This window comes from Pelophylax lessonae, assembly GCF_965119305.1.
Source record: "Pelophylax lessonae genome assembly, chromosome: 11".
NCBI lineage: Eukaryota > Metazoa > Chordata > Amphibia > Anura > Ranidae > Pelophylax > Pelophylax lessonae.
This window is the reverse complement of record NC_138778.1, coordinates 14,384,656-14,402,553: the sequence shown is the minus strand read 5'-3', so window position 1 is coordinate 14,402,553 and position 17,898 is coordinate 14,384,656. Positions and strand designations below refer to the sequence as shown.

Sequence of the window (17,898 nt, the reverse complement as noted above, 5' to 3'; positions counted from 1 at the left end):
GCATACATGGAAGTGTAGTGGAGGGGTCTAGGGTCTTTTAGACGCACAATCCCTCCATAAAGAGCACCTGTCACTACATATTGTTGTCACAAGGGATGTTTACATTCCTTGTGACAGCAAAAAAAGTGATCAGATTTTTTTTTTTTAAAAAACCTGTAATAAAGTTAAAAAAAAATAAAATAAATAGGAAAAAAAAAATAAAAATTTTTAGCCGCCGCCGTCACCGTTAGCTCACGCACAAAAAAGAAAACGTATACGGAAGTCGAGCCGCGAATGAAATCGCTGTTCAAACCACACACGTGAGGTATCGCCGCGATTGCCAGAGCATGAGCAATAATTAAAAAAAAAAGAGCTACACTCTAACTCTAAACTGGTAACCGTTAAAAAAATTTAAAGCGTCGCCTATTGAGATTTCTATTGACCATAGTTTTTCACCATCCCACGGGGTGCGCGCAATTTTAAACCGTAACATGTTGGGTATCTATTTACTCGGCGTGACATCATCTTTCACAATATACAAAAAAAATGGGCTAACTTTACTGTTTAGTATTTTTAAAATGCAGTGAAATGTCATTTTTCAAACATTTTCCAAAAAAATGGCGTTTTAAAGACCGCTGCGCAAATACCGCGTGACAAAAAATATTGCAATGACCGCCATTTGATTTTCCAGAGTCTTTGCTAAAATAATATATATATATATATATATATATATATATATATATATAATGTTTGGGGGTTCTAAGTAGTTTTCTAGGAAAAAATACTGATTTTAACTTGTAAACAAAAAGTGTCCGAAATAGGGCTGGGGCTTAATTGGTTAAGAGTTTTTGGTGGTTCTGCTACAGCATGGACAAGCCTTTGGCTTAGCTATGCTGTCATTTATACAGATTTGTAGAGATAAGCCAACTTTGCTTTGTTTTGAAGGTATGATCGGAACAAGCTGACCATGAAAGAGATTATGAAAGTGCAGTATGTCTCTTGCATGAACCCCACCTCCGGGAGCTTCACCATCAACCCCCGTCTACAGGTGAGTACCTCCACTGGATTTCCTCTGCACATGTCGTTGTGTAAATGTTCTTATGGCTGGGGTCCCATCTCAATTATACCAATTCCGTAATCCAAATTCTAGATTTTTAGTCGAGATAGGACATTGAAACTCTCAGATGACTCACATGGCCAGCTGTACTATAATGGATTTTCTGCTTTTGAATGTGTAAATACGTTTATCTGAAATGGTGCCGGTTCTTTCTGCACAGAGACATTTCAGCGTGTTTGCCCTGTCCTTCCCTGGCATGGACGCCCTGTCCACCATCTACAGCACCATCCTGACTCAGCATCTTAAAGTGGGAAACTTCCCGGCCCCCCTGCAAAAGACCACCCAGCAACTCATCAACCTGGCCCTATCACTTCATCAGAAGGTCACCTCCAGCTTCCTGCCCACCGCAATCAAATTCCACTACATCTTCAACCTGCGGGACCTCTCCAACATTTTCCAGGTAAGTAGTGATATCCGTTCCACCGTTCCCCTTCTCTAAACTCCTGTTCATGTTTTTAAAACTGAACTCCAGGAAATTAGAAAATTCTCCTTTACAGCGGGGCTGCGTCTACACTGCAAGGGGATCACTCCTCATTTAGGTTGAGGGTTAAGGAAAAGTAGATTTACTTACCTCATCCTCCCCTCCTGCAGGCTCCTCTGTTCTGCTAGACTAGTCCCTGCAGTCTTTTCTCCCTCAAGCTCCAGCACTATAAGGTCCATTGACATCATCAAATCAATTCAAGTCCCATAGCTCTGTATTAGATGTGAGGATGCCAAGGACAGTCCACCACCGGAGCATGGGGGAGCGCCATCTGCCATAGAGTGGAGGATCAGGTAAGTAAAATTGCTTATCATCCCTTAGTCTAAAAAAGCAGTTACCTTCTGCAGTGCGGTCAAGGGAGAATTTTCAGGTTTCCCAAAGTTGAGCTTTAATTGTACAGTATTTTCTTTTCTTCTTTGCTTCACCGGTCACTCTTTTCTCTCTTTCGCTCCTCTCTCCCTCTTCTTTTCTCTCTCTCTCTTCCCTTTTCTTTCATTTCTTTCAGGTTTCCCGTTTACCTCTAATTGACAAAAAATGTATTTTTTTTTTTCTCTCTCTCCCTCTTTCTTTTTCTCACTTTCCTTTTTTTTCTTTTTTTTTTTTCTCTCTTTTTTTACATTCCTTTTTTTTTTTTTTTTCTTTCTTTCCTACTCTTTCTTTCTCTTTCCCTTTTTCTTTCTTTGAAGTCTCTTGAGTTCAGCTATAATTGGAGGACATTAGCTTTTTTTTTTTTTTTTTTACTCTTTCTCTCTCTCTTTTCCCATATATATATATTCCTTATGAAGGATCTTAATGGATCTGAAACATTAATATTGTTTGATATTCTGATGTCTCCTTTGTGAGTATTTTACTCTTCTGATAAATATACAAGGTGCTGCAGATTGGATCTATTTGGTTTTAATATATATATATATATATATATATATATATATATATATATATATATATATATATATATATATATATATATATATATATATATATATATATATTCTCTTTGCTTTCCTTTTTTATCTCCTTCTTTCACTCTCTTTCTATCTCTTTCCCTCTTTTATATATATATATACAGTAAACCCCCGCTCCATCGCAGTTCAGTTTTTGCGGTCCCGGTATATTGCGTTTTTTTGTAATGTTATTTTACTATATAAATCATTAAAAATGAAATATTTTTGTGTTTTCCATAGCTCTTGCTCTGTCTCTCAGTATCTTTTATGTGTTTAAATTAGTTTCTATTGTTTTAAAAGTGTGTTTAAAGACCTTAAAATGCTTTTACACGTACAGTGACAGTAAAAAAAACATGCCTACAATGCACTTGACCAATGTAGAATAGAGGTCACCCCCAAACTCTTAGGCTGCTTAAAGCCAAAGGCTCCACCCCCATGCCATAAACCTTTCCCTTTACCTAAATAATTGAGACCACACCGTGCTTGGAGTTAATTGGCCACAGCAGCCATTTTATTAACCCTTTTACCTTAAAATTAACATAAGGAGAAAAAACATTCCTTACAAACATAAAACAATCAGTCATTAGGCCTGTTGGTCTTTGAGGCTCCTCCAAATAATTCCAAATCCTGCACTGCGGGACCTGTGCCCTGATAGGCCTCCAGCCGCGTCACCGGCTCGGAGACAAACCACTCCCCGCAGTGCCACCATTTTGAATTCCATTTAAACTGACATTAAATGGAATGCACCATAGGGACCCATACCAACGATGAGTCCCAACCATACCCTTATCCTAAACTGTTCACCTCCCCCGCCAGCAAAGACCAACAAAACGCCACCAGCACCCAAGGGTGACACCTTACCCTTGCGTGCCCCTCCAAACCCTCAAGGCTCGCTGGATCCCATCCTGTAATCCCAGGGCCCATAAATCTATACCCACCGCATTGAGGTGGACTCCATCATCCCGCAGATACCGCCATGTGTCCACTTCCAACTCCAGGTGGCGAACCACCAACCCCCCATTCCGACACACAAAGCGCCCCACTTCCTTGTTCAACTTAATCCGAGCCTTATTAAGGCGCGCGACCGACCTGGCCATGCGCCAGGACGTGCGGGCCACCATATCCGACCAAACTACAAGCAGCGCCGGAAAAGCCGTGCGCAGCCGAAGGAAATCCAACTTTATGTCCCTGATCAAGGCCCGCGCGGACCTGGCCCCCAAATCGTTGCCCCCGGCATGCAGCACCAAAACATCTGGCTGCCTGTCCAACCGGGCGAAACGATGCACTTCGGGAAGGACCCTGCCCCAAGTAAGCCCCGGCACCCCCAGCCACCTGACACAAGCCTCGTGCCGAGAAAAACCAAGTTGTCTACCATTAGGACGCACATCAGCTCTCCGGGCCCCCCAGAAAACATACGAGTGTCCCACGATCCAAACAAGGCAGGGTTCCAAACCTACAAGAAAAGGGGACAAAAGGAAAGGAAAACCAACCAATAATCAGATAACCAGCCGGGCCCACACCCCCCCAGCGACAAAACCACCCCCCGTACATACCCTACACCAACAGCTGTGGACGAACGTACAACAAGAACCTCCTAGACTCCCAGCGCCCAATGCGTTTGACCGCATCGTCATTCAATCCCCAGCGTGCAGCCTCAGTGGCCGCCCCGATCCGAAAGGAATGAGATGCAAACCTACTGGCATCCAAACCCAAAGAGCCCACACACCTTCTGAACACCGATACAAATTGAAAACGAGATAACGACGACCCGTCCGCATGCATTAAAAATGAACCGGGCCGCGAAGGGCGGAGTGCCCAGTAATCCCGAACCGCCCCTACCGGGCACAGCGGTGAAGACGGCACCGCGAACAACCGGACACGGACCCCCTTGCCACTCTGGTCCGTTTTGGACCGTCGAAGGAGGATAGTAACCCCCTCCCGACCGACAGAGACATCCTGACCCAATAGGCCCCCCGGCACCGTCCGGGAGGAGCTGACCAATTCCCCAATCCGGAAAGCCCCGAAGAAAGCGAGAGAAAAGGCCGCCTTAAACAACACCACCTCGTAACTCGAGGCGCAGTGCTCCCCCAATTGCCGGCAGACGTCCTGCAAAAGAGCGAAGGACACCGGGCGCCTAGTGTCCCTCCTCCGATAAGCCCTGGAATAGCCCCGTAACGCTTGTCTCACCACGAAGTCCTTCGTGTAATCCTGACAACCCAGAAATTTAAACAGAAAGGCCAGGCCGGACAACTTGCGATCCACAGCGGAAGCCGACGCGCCCCTCTCAAAATGATCAGAGACAAAAGAAAGTAACACCCACCTGACCTCCGGACCCAGAGGATCCACCGATGCCACCCGCAACACCTCGAGCCACTCCAACCATACCTTGCAATAAGCCGACCACGTGGACTCGCTCACCGACTTCCTGATCCATCCAGCGAGGACCCCAAGGCAATCCCCCATAGCCACTCCGGACACGTGACTCCGCGTTGCTCCGCTGCCGGTGCCAACTCCCGGAACCTGTCCCACTGAAAACGAGACAGCGCGTCAGCAATATCATTCTTAACCCCCGGAATGTGCACAGCGTACAGGAAAACATTCAACCGTAGACACCGCAAAACCAAATACCTGAGGAGGCGCACCACCGGCTGAGACGAAGCCGACGCGCGGTTGATCACCTGAACCACCCCGAGATTGTCGCAATGGAGGCGAACCTTCAGGTTCCTGAACTCCGCCCCCCAAATCTCCAGGGCCACCACCACCGGGAACAGTTCCAGCAACACCAAGTTGCTGACCAGCCCCGCTACCTGCCATGCCCCCGGCCAAGGGGCGGCGCTCCACACCCCCCGGTGAAAAGCCCCGTACCCCGCCGAACCAGCAGCATCGGTAAACAGTTCCAAATCAAAGTTGCTGATCGGCCCGGCCATCCACAAGGATCTACCATTGTATGTGGCCAAAAAACCGTGCCACAGACGCAAGTCATCCCCGTGTTCCCTGTTGAGCCTGACGAAGTGAGTGGGCAACTTCACCCCCGAAGTCGCCGCCGACAGCCGTCGGCAGAAGACCCGGCCCATGGGCATAATGCGGCAGGCAAAATTCAATTTACCCAGCAACGACTGCAAGCTGCGCAACTGAATCTTGCGCAAACCCAGCACCCCTTCAATTTCAGCTCTCAAAGCCCCCAATTTATCCTCCGGTAGGCGACACTCCATGGCCTCCGAATCCACGACAATGCCCAGGAAGCTGAGCACCGTGGTCGGGCCTTCCGTCTTGTCGGGGGCCAACGGAATGCCGAAGCTCCCGGCCACATGCTGCAACGTGGCAAGCAGGATCGCGCACCCGTTGGAAGCGGGCGGGCCCACACACAGAAAGTCGTCCAAATAGTGGATCACCGAATTCACACCGGAAACCTCCCGAACCACCCACTCCACAAAGGAACTGAAGGTCTCAAACAGCGCGCATGATATGGAGCAGCCCATAGGAAGGCAGCGATCCACATAATACGCCCCCTGCCACCGGCAGCCCAGCAATCGAAAACTGTCCGGGTGAACCGGGAGCAACCTGAACGCCGCCTCAATGTCCGATTTGGCCATCAAGGCCCCCCGCCCATAATGTCGCACCCAGGCCACCGCGGCGTCAAAGGAAATGTAAGACACCGTACAGGCCTCCGGGTCGATGGCGTCATTCACAGACCCACCCTTCGGGAAGGAGAGGTGGTGAATGAGGCGAAACTTGTTGGGTTCCTTCTTGGGAACCACCCCCAACGGCGAAACCACCAAGTCACGCACCGGCACCTCCGAGAACGGGCCCGCCATGCGACCGAGAGCCACTTCCTTGTGCAACTTATCCGACACCACCAAAGGGTGGCGCAATGCCGAACGCAAATTCCTCGCCACCGGCGGCACCGAGGCCAAAGAGCAAGGGATACGAAAACCCACCGCAAAACCCTCCCACAGAAGTCGAGCAGCCGCCCTATCGGGGTACCTATCTAGAAAAGGCCGCAGCCTTTCCACCCTCACCGGCGTCGTCCCCTTTGTGCGAAGGCTCTCCGGACCGCCCTTTTCCGGACTTAAAACACCGAGCCAAGGAATGGGAACCTCCGCAACCGGAGCATTCATGTTTGAAGCGACATGTGCCACCGAACTTACAGGAACCCTCATTAAATTGCCAGCAGAAACCCCTCCTCTTTGCGGCCGGCTGTCCCGGGGTCGCAGAACCACCGGCCCCCCCTGGAAAAAACTGATTCGGAGCCTTCGCAGACGACATGAGCCGCATCCACAGGCTGATGTCCTTGTGGTCCCACCGCAAGGACGGCCTAACCGCCTTCCGCTGCCGGAACTGTTCGTCGTACCGCAGCCAGGCCGACCCCCCGTAAACCCGATAGGCTTCCCCTACAGCGTCCATGTAGCAGAACAGGGCCGAGCAGTTTTCCGGCGCCTTTTCCCCTATGACGCCCGCCAGAATGGCAAAGGCCTGCAGCCAATTGGCGAAGGTCCGAGGGATAAGCCGATAGCGTCGCGCCTCCTCGTCCTCCTTCTTGCGCTCCTCCGGTTTAACCCTGTCCAGGTGAAACTTCTCGAGGGGCAACAGCGTGAAGATTTCCACGTACTCACCCTTCCAGATCTTCTCCCGGACTTCCTGCTTCAAATGTGCCCCCAACGGGCCCTCAAAACAAACATATACCTCACCTTTCGCTGAATCGTCCAGGCGAACAGCGTCCGCCTTCCCCTCCTTCGCCGTCCCGGTCTTGTCCCCCGTCGCCCCGGCCGTCACCGCCACCACTGCCGGAGCGCCAACAACCTGGGGAGGGGCCCCAGCCCCCCCCGCAACTAGCCCCGTGGAAGACGGCCCCGCCAGCCCCGGGGCCCCCCCCGGCTCCGTGCCCGAGCCCCCCGCCGGAGGCACCCAAGCCGCCGCTGGAGACAAGCGGCCCCCGTCCCCCGGGGGCAAACGCCCCAAGAGGTCCCGTAGACCCAGGAGGAAGCCCCTCAAACCCCCATTATCACCCCCTTCCGGGGTCCCCGCCCCCACTGGCCGGGACACCCCCACCCCCCGAGCCCCTCCAGCACTCCCACCCCCCACATCAAACAAGCCCCGCAAATCAGACAAAGCCAGAGAAGGAATTGTGACCTCACCTGTCTGCCCAGGGGGGGCGCCCCCAGCCGCCGATCCAGCCTCCCTCGTCGCCGACCGACCACCGACATCCTCTTCCACATCCGATCCGGACACTTCGCCTTCCGAACGATCGTCCCCGGGCACCGCCGACATCCGTCCACCAGGTGTCGCACTCCCGCCATCTGCAGAGCCGAGCGACAGGCGTCCACGCCCCCGTACTCCAGCTCCGCCCGACGGAGACCTCTGTGAACCAGCCGAACTTCCGATGACCCGGCCACGTGACTTGCCCCGCCGCGTCATCTCTCCGCGCCCAGCCGAGGCCGACTCCGAGTCCCGCCGATCACTGCTGCCACCGGCCGCCATGAAGCCGCTCCCACGCCGAGGCACCCCTCCGACCGGAGCATCGCCAGTAGGGGAGCCCGCCAGTCCAGTAGCACCCCGGCGAGAGGGACGGGGAGAGACCGAAGGCCGCCTCCCCCCACTACCCCCAGAGCTCCGTCCATGCAGAGGATTCCTCCCAGAGGCGCGCACGGCCGCAGCAGGAGTACGCTTAGCCGGCGGCCCTGAAGGGTCCCTGTCGGGGCTCCTAGGATGACGCTGAGCTCGAGGGGAAGGGTCCGGTGAAAAACGCTCCGGCGGCCGTGACCGCCGAGCCCGCGGGACCGCAAGCCCCTCCGAATCCTGTGCAGAGTCCTGAACCCCCATCAACGTGGAGACCTGGGACCGGAGCCACTCAGTCCCCTTCACCGCGGCAGCGGCCTTAATTTGCTCCAGCAAAACGTCCAAATCCGCCATCACAGACCAGGGAAGCTGAGGTGAGATGCTCTGCAGTGAAAAAGGTGGGTGACCAAGCTTCTTCTTCCTTCGTCCGTTGAACTTCCACTGACCTCCAATCTGAGGGGCCACCCCTCCTAACTGTACCTCAACCCCTCCCAAACCTGATACACCAATCCCTGAATACCCCCCAACTCAAAACAATTTAATTTAACTCACACCTGCCCTGTCTCCCCTCTTCACATGGTCATGTCTGCCCTGCGCTATTTTTTTTTTTTTTTTTTTTTTCTTTCGCTTCGGGCCTTGCTTTAATAGGGTTTTTCTATTTAGCGGATTTTCACTTTTCGCGGCTGGGTCCGGAACGTAACCCCCGCAATGGAGGGGGGTTTACTGTGTATATGTATATGTATATATATATATATATATATATATATATATATATACACATACTGCTCAAATAAATTAAAGGAACACTTTTTATCCAGAGTACAGCATCAAGTCAATTAAACTCCTGGGATATTGATCTGGTCAGATAAGTAGCAGAGGGGGTTGTTAATCAGTTTCAGCTGCTTTGGTGTTAATGAAATTAACAGGGACACTAGATGGGCAAAAATGAGACAACCTCCAAAAAAGAATGGTTTTGCACTGAAATTTTTTTCCCTACTCATCTTTTCTGACTGTTTTTCACTAGTTTCACATTTGTCTAGGGTCAGTGTCACTACTGGTACCATGAGGTGATACCTGGACCCTATAGAGGTTGCACAGGCAGTCCAACTCCTCCAGGATGGCACCATTGCCAGAAGGTTTGCTGTGTCTCCCAGAACAGTCTCAGGAGCATGGAGGAGATTCCAGGAGACAGGCAGTTACTCTAGGAGAGCTGGACAGGGCCATAGAAGGTCCTTAACCCATCAGCAGGACCGGTATCTGCTGCTTTGTGCAAGGAGGAACAGGATGAGCACTGCCAGAGCCCTACAAAAAGACCTCCAACAGGCAACTAATGGCAGTCAGGGTGCCATTGTCTAGCCTGTAGAGGTCTGTGCCTCCATCCTTTGGATATCCCTCCCCAGACCATCACTGACCCACCACCAAACTGGTCATGCTGAAAAATGTTAAAAGGCAGCATAACGTTCTCTACGGCTTCTCCAGACCCTTTCATGTCTGTCACATGTGCTCAGGGTGAACCTGCTCTCATCTGTGAAAAGCACAGGGCACCAGTGGTGGACCTGCCAATTCTGGTGTTCAATGGCAGATGCCAATCGAGCTCCACGGTGCTGAGCAAGGAGCACAGGGCCCACTAGAGGACGTTGGGCCCTCAGGGCACCCCTAATTATGAAGTCTGTTTCTGATGTTTAGTCCACAGTCCTGGGCAGAAAGCACAGGGCACGCTAGAGGACATCTCCTGGAATTTCCTCCATGTTCCTGAGACTGTACTGGGAGACACAGCAAACCTTCTGGTAATGGTACGTATTGATGTGCCATCCTGGAGGAGTGGAACTGCCCGTGCAACCTCTATAGGGTCCAGGTATCTCCTCATGCTACCAGCATACCTCCCAACTTTTTGAAATGGGAATGAGGGACATCTATTTGTAAAAGTATGTAGGCATGAGACACACCCCCTGCCACGCCCCCTTAGGAGAGAATTAAAGGAAAAAATGGTTAGTTAAATCCACAAGTGTTTTCCTTAGCACTATTATTCCTTGATATTGGCTATTGACAGCATGCCCCCCATCAATGTAGTGACCAGCGTACCCCCCCCCCCCCCCCATCAATGTAGTGACCAGCATCATGCTGGTCACTATATTGATGGGGGGGGTACGCTGGTCACTACATTGATGGGGGGCATGCTAGTCACTACATTGATGGGGGGTACGCTGGTCACTACATTGATGGGGGGCATGCTGCCATCAATGCAGTGACCAGGCCAGCATCCATCAATGTAGTGACCAGCGTACCCCCCCATCAATGTAGTGACCAGCGTACCCCCCCATCAATGTAGTGACCAGCGTACCCCCCCATCAATGTAGTGACTAGCATGCCGTGTCCCTTTCAATGCAGAGACCAGAGAGACTTGCCTAAGGTAGAAGAAGAAGAACACAGCCTGACACATCCATCCCACATTTTCAGTCTGCCCGGCCCGCAGCTAGTTCTCTTGACTGAGCGGTGAGCGCAGCACAGCGAACCAATCACGTAGTGAGTAGCGGCACAGCGAACCAATCAGGTGTGCAGGCACGTGTGATTGGTTAGCTGTGCAGCTGCTCACGGCACCGCTGCTACTCACCGATCAGTCAGGAGAACTAGCTGCAGGCACCCACGCTCTATCGTTCAGCTAATGAGTGTAATGTTTTCAGCGAGCGGGGTGGCAACAGGGGTGGCAAGGACTTCGTCTGGGGTGGCAATTGCCACCCCAGCTAGCCCTCTGGCTCCGCCACTGGCTACCAGTGGTGACACTGACCCTAGCCAAAACTAGTGAAACATCAGAAAAGATGAGTAGGGAAGCAAAATGTCAGTGGCCTCCACCTGTAAAACCATTCCTGTTTTGGAGGTGGTCTCATTGTTGCCCATCTAGTGTACCTTTTATAAAATTTCATTAACACCAAAGCAGCTGAAACTGATTAATAACCCCCCTCTGCTACCTAACTGGCCAAATCAATATCCCAGGAGTTTAATTGACTTGATGCTAGCGTTCCTTTTAATTTGTTTGAGCAGTGTATATATTGTATACACACTCTCCCTTTAGCAGCTCTTTCTTCTCTTGGTTTCAAACAATTGTTTTCATATAAAGTATGCCGGTGTCAGTACAGCTGGTGAACGTAGCCTTTACCTGCCAGTATGACTAACAAAGATCAATAATCTCCGCTTTGATGAGCGCGCCTTTGTTCATCAAACTGATCTGGAGTTCCTAGGACCGTGCCGCTAGCTGCACTTAGAGGAGACACATGGCCGCCGGGAGCTGCCATTATGGCATTGTCATTTCTGCTTTGTAAAAGCCAACTCAATTTGCTGGAAGATTGTTGGAGGGGTGGTGAGCCAAGCTGTATCCTTTGTCAAAAATCCCCCCTTCTCATCCAATGTGGAGATGCAGCCACTAAACATGATGTACTCTACATGCTGCCAGCTCCTGATTGGCCATTGCCAAGCGTCGCTCCACCAGCACATGTTGCTTTTGGTGATTACTGCTTCACATTACAGGAGGGGAGGAAATTTTGAAAGAGACTGTTGATCCAGAGCCCCGCAGCTCCATAGGCTTCCTGGGCAACGAGGCGGCTATTATAAAGCAGAGAGGAGGAAGGAGAGAATAGAGAACAGATGTCTGAAATGATCATGAAAGAGGCTTATTAGCCGTATGTGATAGAGCAGGGGTGTAAAACTCGATTTATTTGCGGGCCGCATCAGAATTATGATTGCCCTCACAAGGGCTGGTTGTATCTCTAAGACTAGATGTCCAGAGCATCCCCTACCCAGTGCTGTATCTTGGCCTAGGCCAGCACTTTGCAGGGGGGCAGCAAAAAAGCTGCACCCCACATGGAAAAAAAAACAGCCTCCTCCTGGCTCTCACACAAAAAGGGTCCCCACCGGCTTGCGCTACACTTTTAGTATAGTGCCAGTCCTATGGGGCAAATCAGTCTAGCACCCCCATAAAGCGGTCACACTGCTACCTGCCAGTACTGATGGGCACTAATAGGCTTCACTGATGGCCACTGATGAGGCTGCACTGATGGGCACTGATAAGCTGCACTGATATGATGCACTGATAGGCTGCACTATTGGCCACTGATCAGGCTGCATTTGTCGCCACTGATAAGCTGCACTGATATGCTGCACTGATTTTACATAGTTACATAGTAGGTGAGGTTGAATAAAGACAATAGTCCATCCAGTTCAACCTGTGTAGGTGTGTGTGGCTGTAATCATCTAACATAGCCCTTAATGTCCTGATCCTTGAGATATAAGTCTAAGAGTCTTTTGAAAGCCACCATACTTCCCGCAGAAACCACCTCTTGTGGTAGAGAATTCCACAATCTTGTAGCCCTAACAGTAAAAAATCCTCCTCGTTGCCTGAGGTTAAAACGCTTCTCCTCTAATCGCATTGTATGTCCTCGAGTCCTCATGCAATTCCTTTGAATAAACAGCTTTTTTTCTAAGCTGAGATCCCCATTAAGATATTTATAAATTGCGATCATGTCCCCCCTCAGACGTCTCTTCTCCAGGGAGAATAAATCGAGCGATTGCAGTGTCTGAACTTATGGGAACTGATGAGGCTGGACTGATGGGCACTGATAGACTGGTTGTGGTCTGTGGTTTACAGGTGTCAGGGCGGATCATAAACAGGAAGGGGTGTGGCCTTTACAGGAAGAGGTGGGTTATATTTAAATTAGGGGCTGCACAAGTTTATTCAGGCCTAGGGCAGCACCAAACCTAAATACACCACTGCCCCTACCCTTACATAAGATGTCAAGAGCCTCTCCACCATCAGAAGTTGAAACCCTCCCTTATATCACCCCTTATCTTATGCTGCTGCTGGGAAGAAGCCGTAGACATGGAAAGCAAAAAGTACAGGGTCTAGAGGAGGACCAGAGCAGGGCTGGAGCTCTCCTGCAGCTGCAGGAGAGGTGCGAGGGCCACATGAAATGGCCTGGAGGGCCGGATTCGGCCCGTGGGCCTTGTGTTTGACACATGTGTGATAGAGAATCTGAATAAGTCGCTGCTCCCCTGCAGGATTGGCGTCTGTTTGGCCACAGAGGCTGCAGAAGGCCATGGTGGACATGTCAATGGTTGGCCTTGTTTTATTCAGGGTTATAATAATTTAAGTCTAACCCATCTACTTGTTCCCATAGCCACCCCATCCCATCCGGTGACGTGGTACCTTTTGCAATCCAGGGTACGCTTGTTTTTCAGCGTTTTTTTGCAAGTTGTCAGTTTTATGCATATTCACATCTCGCAAGGCAGGGACACTCTCATCTCATTCTTCATTAGCAACGCTAATTGAGGCTCTGCTTTTAGCCGGTGTGGTAATGAGACAATTAGCATAGGCCTATTTGTAATGAAGGGAGCTGTCAACCTGTTTTGACAAGGAGAACCGTGTCAGGCCTTGCAGCCACCGCCAAGCTCCTGCGTGAGACATTATTACAGCAAGGTAGCGCGATGGCGACGGCGGCCTCCGAGACAGCTGATCGCAGATGGGGGGGGGAGCAGGCTGCAATCTGTTGGTAATCAGCTCTATAAACAATGATGTGCAAACCCACTAAATCAACAGCACGGCTCATCCCGAGACCAAGGAGACAACGTTCCACCAATAATGTACAGCCCTTCTTTCGCTGGGTAATTGAGTTTTTGGACGCGCGGGGTTTGTTAACGCTCTGTCTGAAATCCAGCAGACAGCAAATTAATCTGCAAGAACAGCGGAAAGTTCCCTCAATGGTTTAAAGACCTGGTGTACAACCTGCTGCTCGGGGGCCACATGTGCTCCTTTGGCACTTTTTGCTCAGCCTTTGGGGCCCTGCATACAGTGATCTGCGTTTTCTTTATTACTTCGTAATAGCAGAAATCTCAAGAGTTTCCTGTAAGGTGGCTCCAGTCTCCTGAATATGTTTCCAGTCTCCAGCAATTAGAATGTTAGCAGTCTCCGACTATTTCCTGCAGTATGTCTGCAGTCTCTGACCAGCTCCTGTGGTATGCCTGCAGTCTCAAACCATATGCTCTAGTATGCCTGCAGTCTCTGGCCATTTCTTGTAGTATATCTGCAATCTCTGACCATCTCTTGTAATATGCCCCTAGTCTCTGACCGTCTCCTCTAACATGTCTGCAGTCTCTGACCATCTCCTCTAACATGTCGGCAGTCTCTGATCATCTCCTCTAACATGTCGGCAGTCTCTGACCATCTCCTCTAACATGTCGGCAGTCTCTTACAATCTCCTCTAACATGTCTGCAATCTCTGGCCATTTCTTGTAGCATGCCTGCAGTCTCTGACCATCTCTTGTAATATGCCCCTAGTCTCTGACCGTCTCCTCTAACATGTCTGCAGTCTCTGACCATCTCTAACATGTCTGCAGTCTCTGACTATCTCCTGTAGCATGTCTGCAGTCTCTGGCCTCTTGTAGTATACCTGTAGTCCCTGAGCATCTCATGTAGTATGCCAGTAGTCTTTGACCATCTCTGCTAACATGCCCATAGTCTCTATCTCCTCTAGCATTTCTGCAGTCTCTGACCATTTATTGCAGCATGCCTGCAGTCTCTGGCCATCTCCTGTAGCATGTCTGCAGTCTCTGGCCATCTCCTGTAGTATGCCTGTAGTCTCTTATCATGTCCTCTAATATGCCCATAGTCTCTGACCATCTACTCTAACACGTCTGCAGTTTCTGACCATCTCCTGTAGCATGGCTGCAGTCTCTGACCATCTCTTTTGTAGTATACCTGCAGTCTCTGAGTGTCCCATGTAGAATGCCTATAGTCTCTGATCGTCTCCTCAAATCTCTGTCTGCCCAAAGTCTCTAAATATCTCCTCTAACTTGTCTGTAGTCTCTGACGGTTTCTTGTAGCATGCCCGTAGTCTCTTACCATCTCCTGTAGTATGCCTGTAGTCTCTTATCATCTCCTCTAACATGCCCATAGTCTCTGACCATCTACTCTTAACACGTCTGCAGTTTCTGACCATCTCCTGTAGCATGCCTGCAGTCTCTGACCCTCTCTTGTAGTATACATACAACCTCTGACAATCTCCTGTAGTCTCTGACAGTCTCCTCTTACATGTCTATAGTCGCTGACCATCTCCTCTAGCATGTCTGCAGTCTCTGACCATTTCTTGTCGCGTGATCATAGTCTCTAACCATCTTCTGTAGCATGCCTTCAGTCTCTGACCATCTCTTGTAGTCAGTGGCGGCTGGTGTATTGGGGGCGCCGCCCCCCCCTATCCATGAGTCTGGCCCCCTAATCTACATGCAGGGCGCCGGACGCATGGAGTTCAATGGGGCTTTTTTTTTAGCCATGTGACTAGAGCCAGAGGCTCTCACAGGCTAAAAAAAAAAAGGGAGGGCTCGGGGCGGTAAATCTACCTTTTTCACCATTATGATGCTCAGTTAGAACTTCAGCAACTCATCTTTGCCACATCTAGATGCCTAAATGCATTGAGTTGCTGCTATGTGATTGGCTGATTAGCAATTTTTGTTAGCAAGCAATTGAACAGGCGTACCTAATAAAGTGGCCGGTGGGTGTAAATAGGAAATGTCGGCACAAATAAATGTTTTCCACTTTGGATGAAATATGGTGAGAAATCTCCTCGAGCAACTTTATAAAAAAACAAGTGCAACTGCCAGACACATTATGACAGACGCCACGCACAAACATGAAACGTCGCGTCCCACTGCTCGGCGTCCTTGGCCAGACATCTTTTGTCATTGACCTGCTTTTGCCCCCGTCTATTGAGGGGGGGGGGGGGGGGCGGGGGGCAGGGGGGTTGAGTTCAGAGATAAAACACGCAAAGCTTAAATGTCATGTTTTGTCAGGACGCAATCAAGTCGTTACCCGGGATCCGTTCCTTCTGCTTGGCTGTCTTCCTGCGAGGCAACAGCTGGGAATTGTGTTCTTGTTTCAACTGCGACTTTAATATGATTTTCTCCAATTCAGGGCATCCTCTTCTCCACACCGGACTGCTTGAAGACTCCTCAAGACTTGGTGAAGCTCTACCTTCACGAATCCAATCGCGTCTACCGCGACAAGATGGTGGAAGAGAAGGACATGGAGATGTTCGATAAGATCCAGGTGGACATGGTGAAAAAATTTTACGATGTAAGTTTTGTGAGAATCCCTGATGTAACTCTTCATGGAACTCTTAGCAGGTCATTTGAGGACTCGACACTATGTATCACTATAGTAACAGGGATAAGAGGATGTTACAAGATCCTCCAGGGGGTTCATTAAGTGTATCTAAAGCTGAACATTTTTTTTTTTTTTTTTGGGCTGTGGATGGAGTGGTAAAAGGAGTGAATCAGATTTTGTCCTCTAAATTGCCTGATATAGAACTATATAAAATAAAAGATTGTGCCCTGTAATTGGTGTCAGTGGAAGAAATAGCGTTCCATCATCGGTATCAGTGGGAGGAATAGCGCCCCATCATTGGTGTCAGTGAGGGGATTAGTGCCTCATCATTGGTATCAGTGGGAGGAATCGTGCCCTATATTTGGTGTCAGTGGGAGGAATAGTGCCCCATCATTGGTGTCAGTGGGAGGAATAGTGCCCCATCATTGGTGTCAGTGGGAGGAATAGTGCCCCATCATTGATGTCAGTGGGAGGAATAGTGCTCTATAATTGGTGTCAGTGGGAGGAATAGTGCCCCGTAATTGGTGTCAGTGGGAGGAATAGTGCCCCGTAATTGGTGTCAGTGGGAGGAATAGTGCCCTATCATTGGTGTCAGTGGGAGGAATAGTGCCCCATCATTGGTGTCAGTGGGAGGAATAGTGCCCCATCATTGGTGTCAGTAGGAGGAATAGTGCCCCATAATTGGTATCAGTGGGAGGAATAGTGCCCTATCATTGGTGTCAGTGGGAGGAATCGTGCCCCATCATTGGTGTCAGTAGGAGGAATAGTGCCCCATTATTGGTGTCAGTGGGAGGAATAGTGTCCCATCATTGGTGTCAGTGGGAGGAATAGTGCCCCATCATTGGTGCCAGTGGGAGGAATAGTGTCTCATCATTGGTGTCAGTGGGAGGAATAGTGCCCCATCATTGGTGTCAGTGGGAGGAATAGTGCCCCATCATTGGTGTCAGTGGGAGGAATAGTGCCCCATCATTGGTGCCAGTGGGAGGAATAGTGTCCCATCATTGGTGTCAGTGGGAGGAATAGTGCCCCATCATTGGTGTCAGTGGGAGGAATAGTGTCCCATCATTGGTGCCAGTGGGAGGAATAGTGTCCCATCATTGGTGTCAGTGGGAGGAATAGTGCCCCATCATTGGTGTCAGTGGGAGGAATAGTGCCCCATCATTGGTGTCATTGAGAGGAATCATGCCCCATCATTGGTGTCAGTGGGAGGAAAAGTGCCCCATCATTGGTATCAGTGGGAGGAACAGTGCCCCATCATTGGTGTCAGTGGGAGAAATAGGGGATTATGTGATTGCATTCTGGTGTATCCGGAAGGAATTTCACTCGCTGGAGAAATTTGGCTCGTACATCGTAGATTTTTTTTTTTTTTGCCTTCCTCTGGATGAACTGTATGTGTAGGAATCTGTATATGGAGTTTTTATTTTTATTTATTATATTTCTATCAGTTGAACTAGATGGACTTATGTCTTTCTTCTACCTGACTATGCAACTATACTGTCCAATGCCAAAATATACAAGCACATGTGCCAGTTTTCCAAACTAAAAATTGTTGTAAATTGGCCACATTAGGGTAAATCCTGTAGAGGGGCGAGATGGACAGCGAAGAGCAGCACTGCAGGAAGGAGCAGCGAAGGGGGGTGGGGGGCTGTTGGCACAGACGGGCAGCACACCGCTA

General features: G+C 50.0%; 2 protein-coding genes across 2 annotated transcripts in view; one reads left to right on the top strand and one right to left on the bottom strand.

The window, feature by feature from the left end:
* Window positions 1–17,898, top strand: part of DNAH9 (dynein axonemal heavy chain 9) — a 346,411-nt gene that overhangs the window by 186,816 nt on the left and 141,697 nt on the right. Inside the window, exons 40-42 of the mRNA XM_082272319.1 lie at window positions 925–1,027; window positions 1,257–1,496; window positions 16,032–16,193. Of these exons, the coding sequence (XP_082128445.1) occupies window positions 925–1,027; window positions 1,257–1,496; window positions 16,032–16,193 (505 nt within the window). The remainder of the gene's footprint in view (window positions 1–924; window positions 1,028–1,256; window positions 1,497–16,031; window positions 16,194–17,898) is intronic.
* Window positions 4,076–15,472, bottom strand: LOC309566870 (integrase/recombinase xerD homolog; the record flags this gene model as incomplete). Its single annotated transcript, XM_082272218.1, has 2 exons — window positions 4,076–4,804; window positions 15,461–15,472. The coding sequence occupies 2 exons, from the start codon at window positions 15,470–15,472 to the stop codon at window positions 4,076–4,078; spliced, it is 741 nt and encodes a 246-aa protein (XP_082128344.1).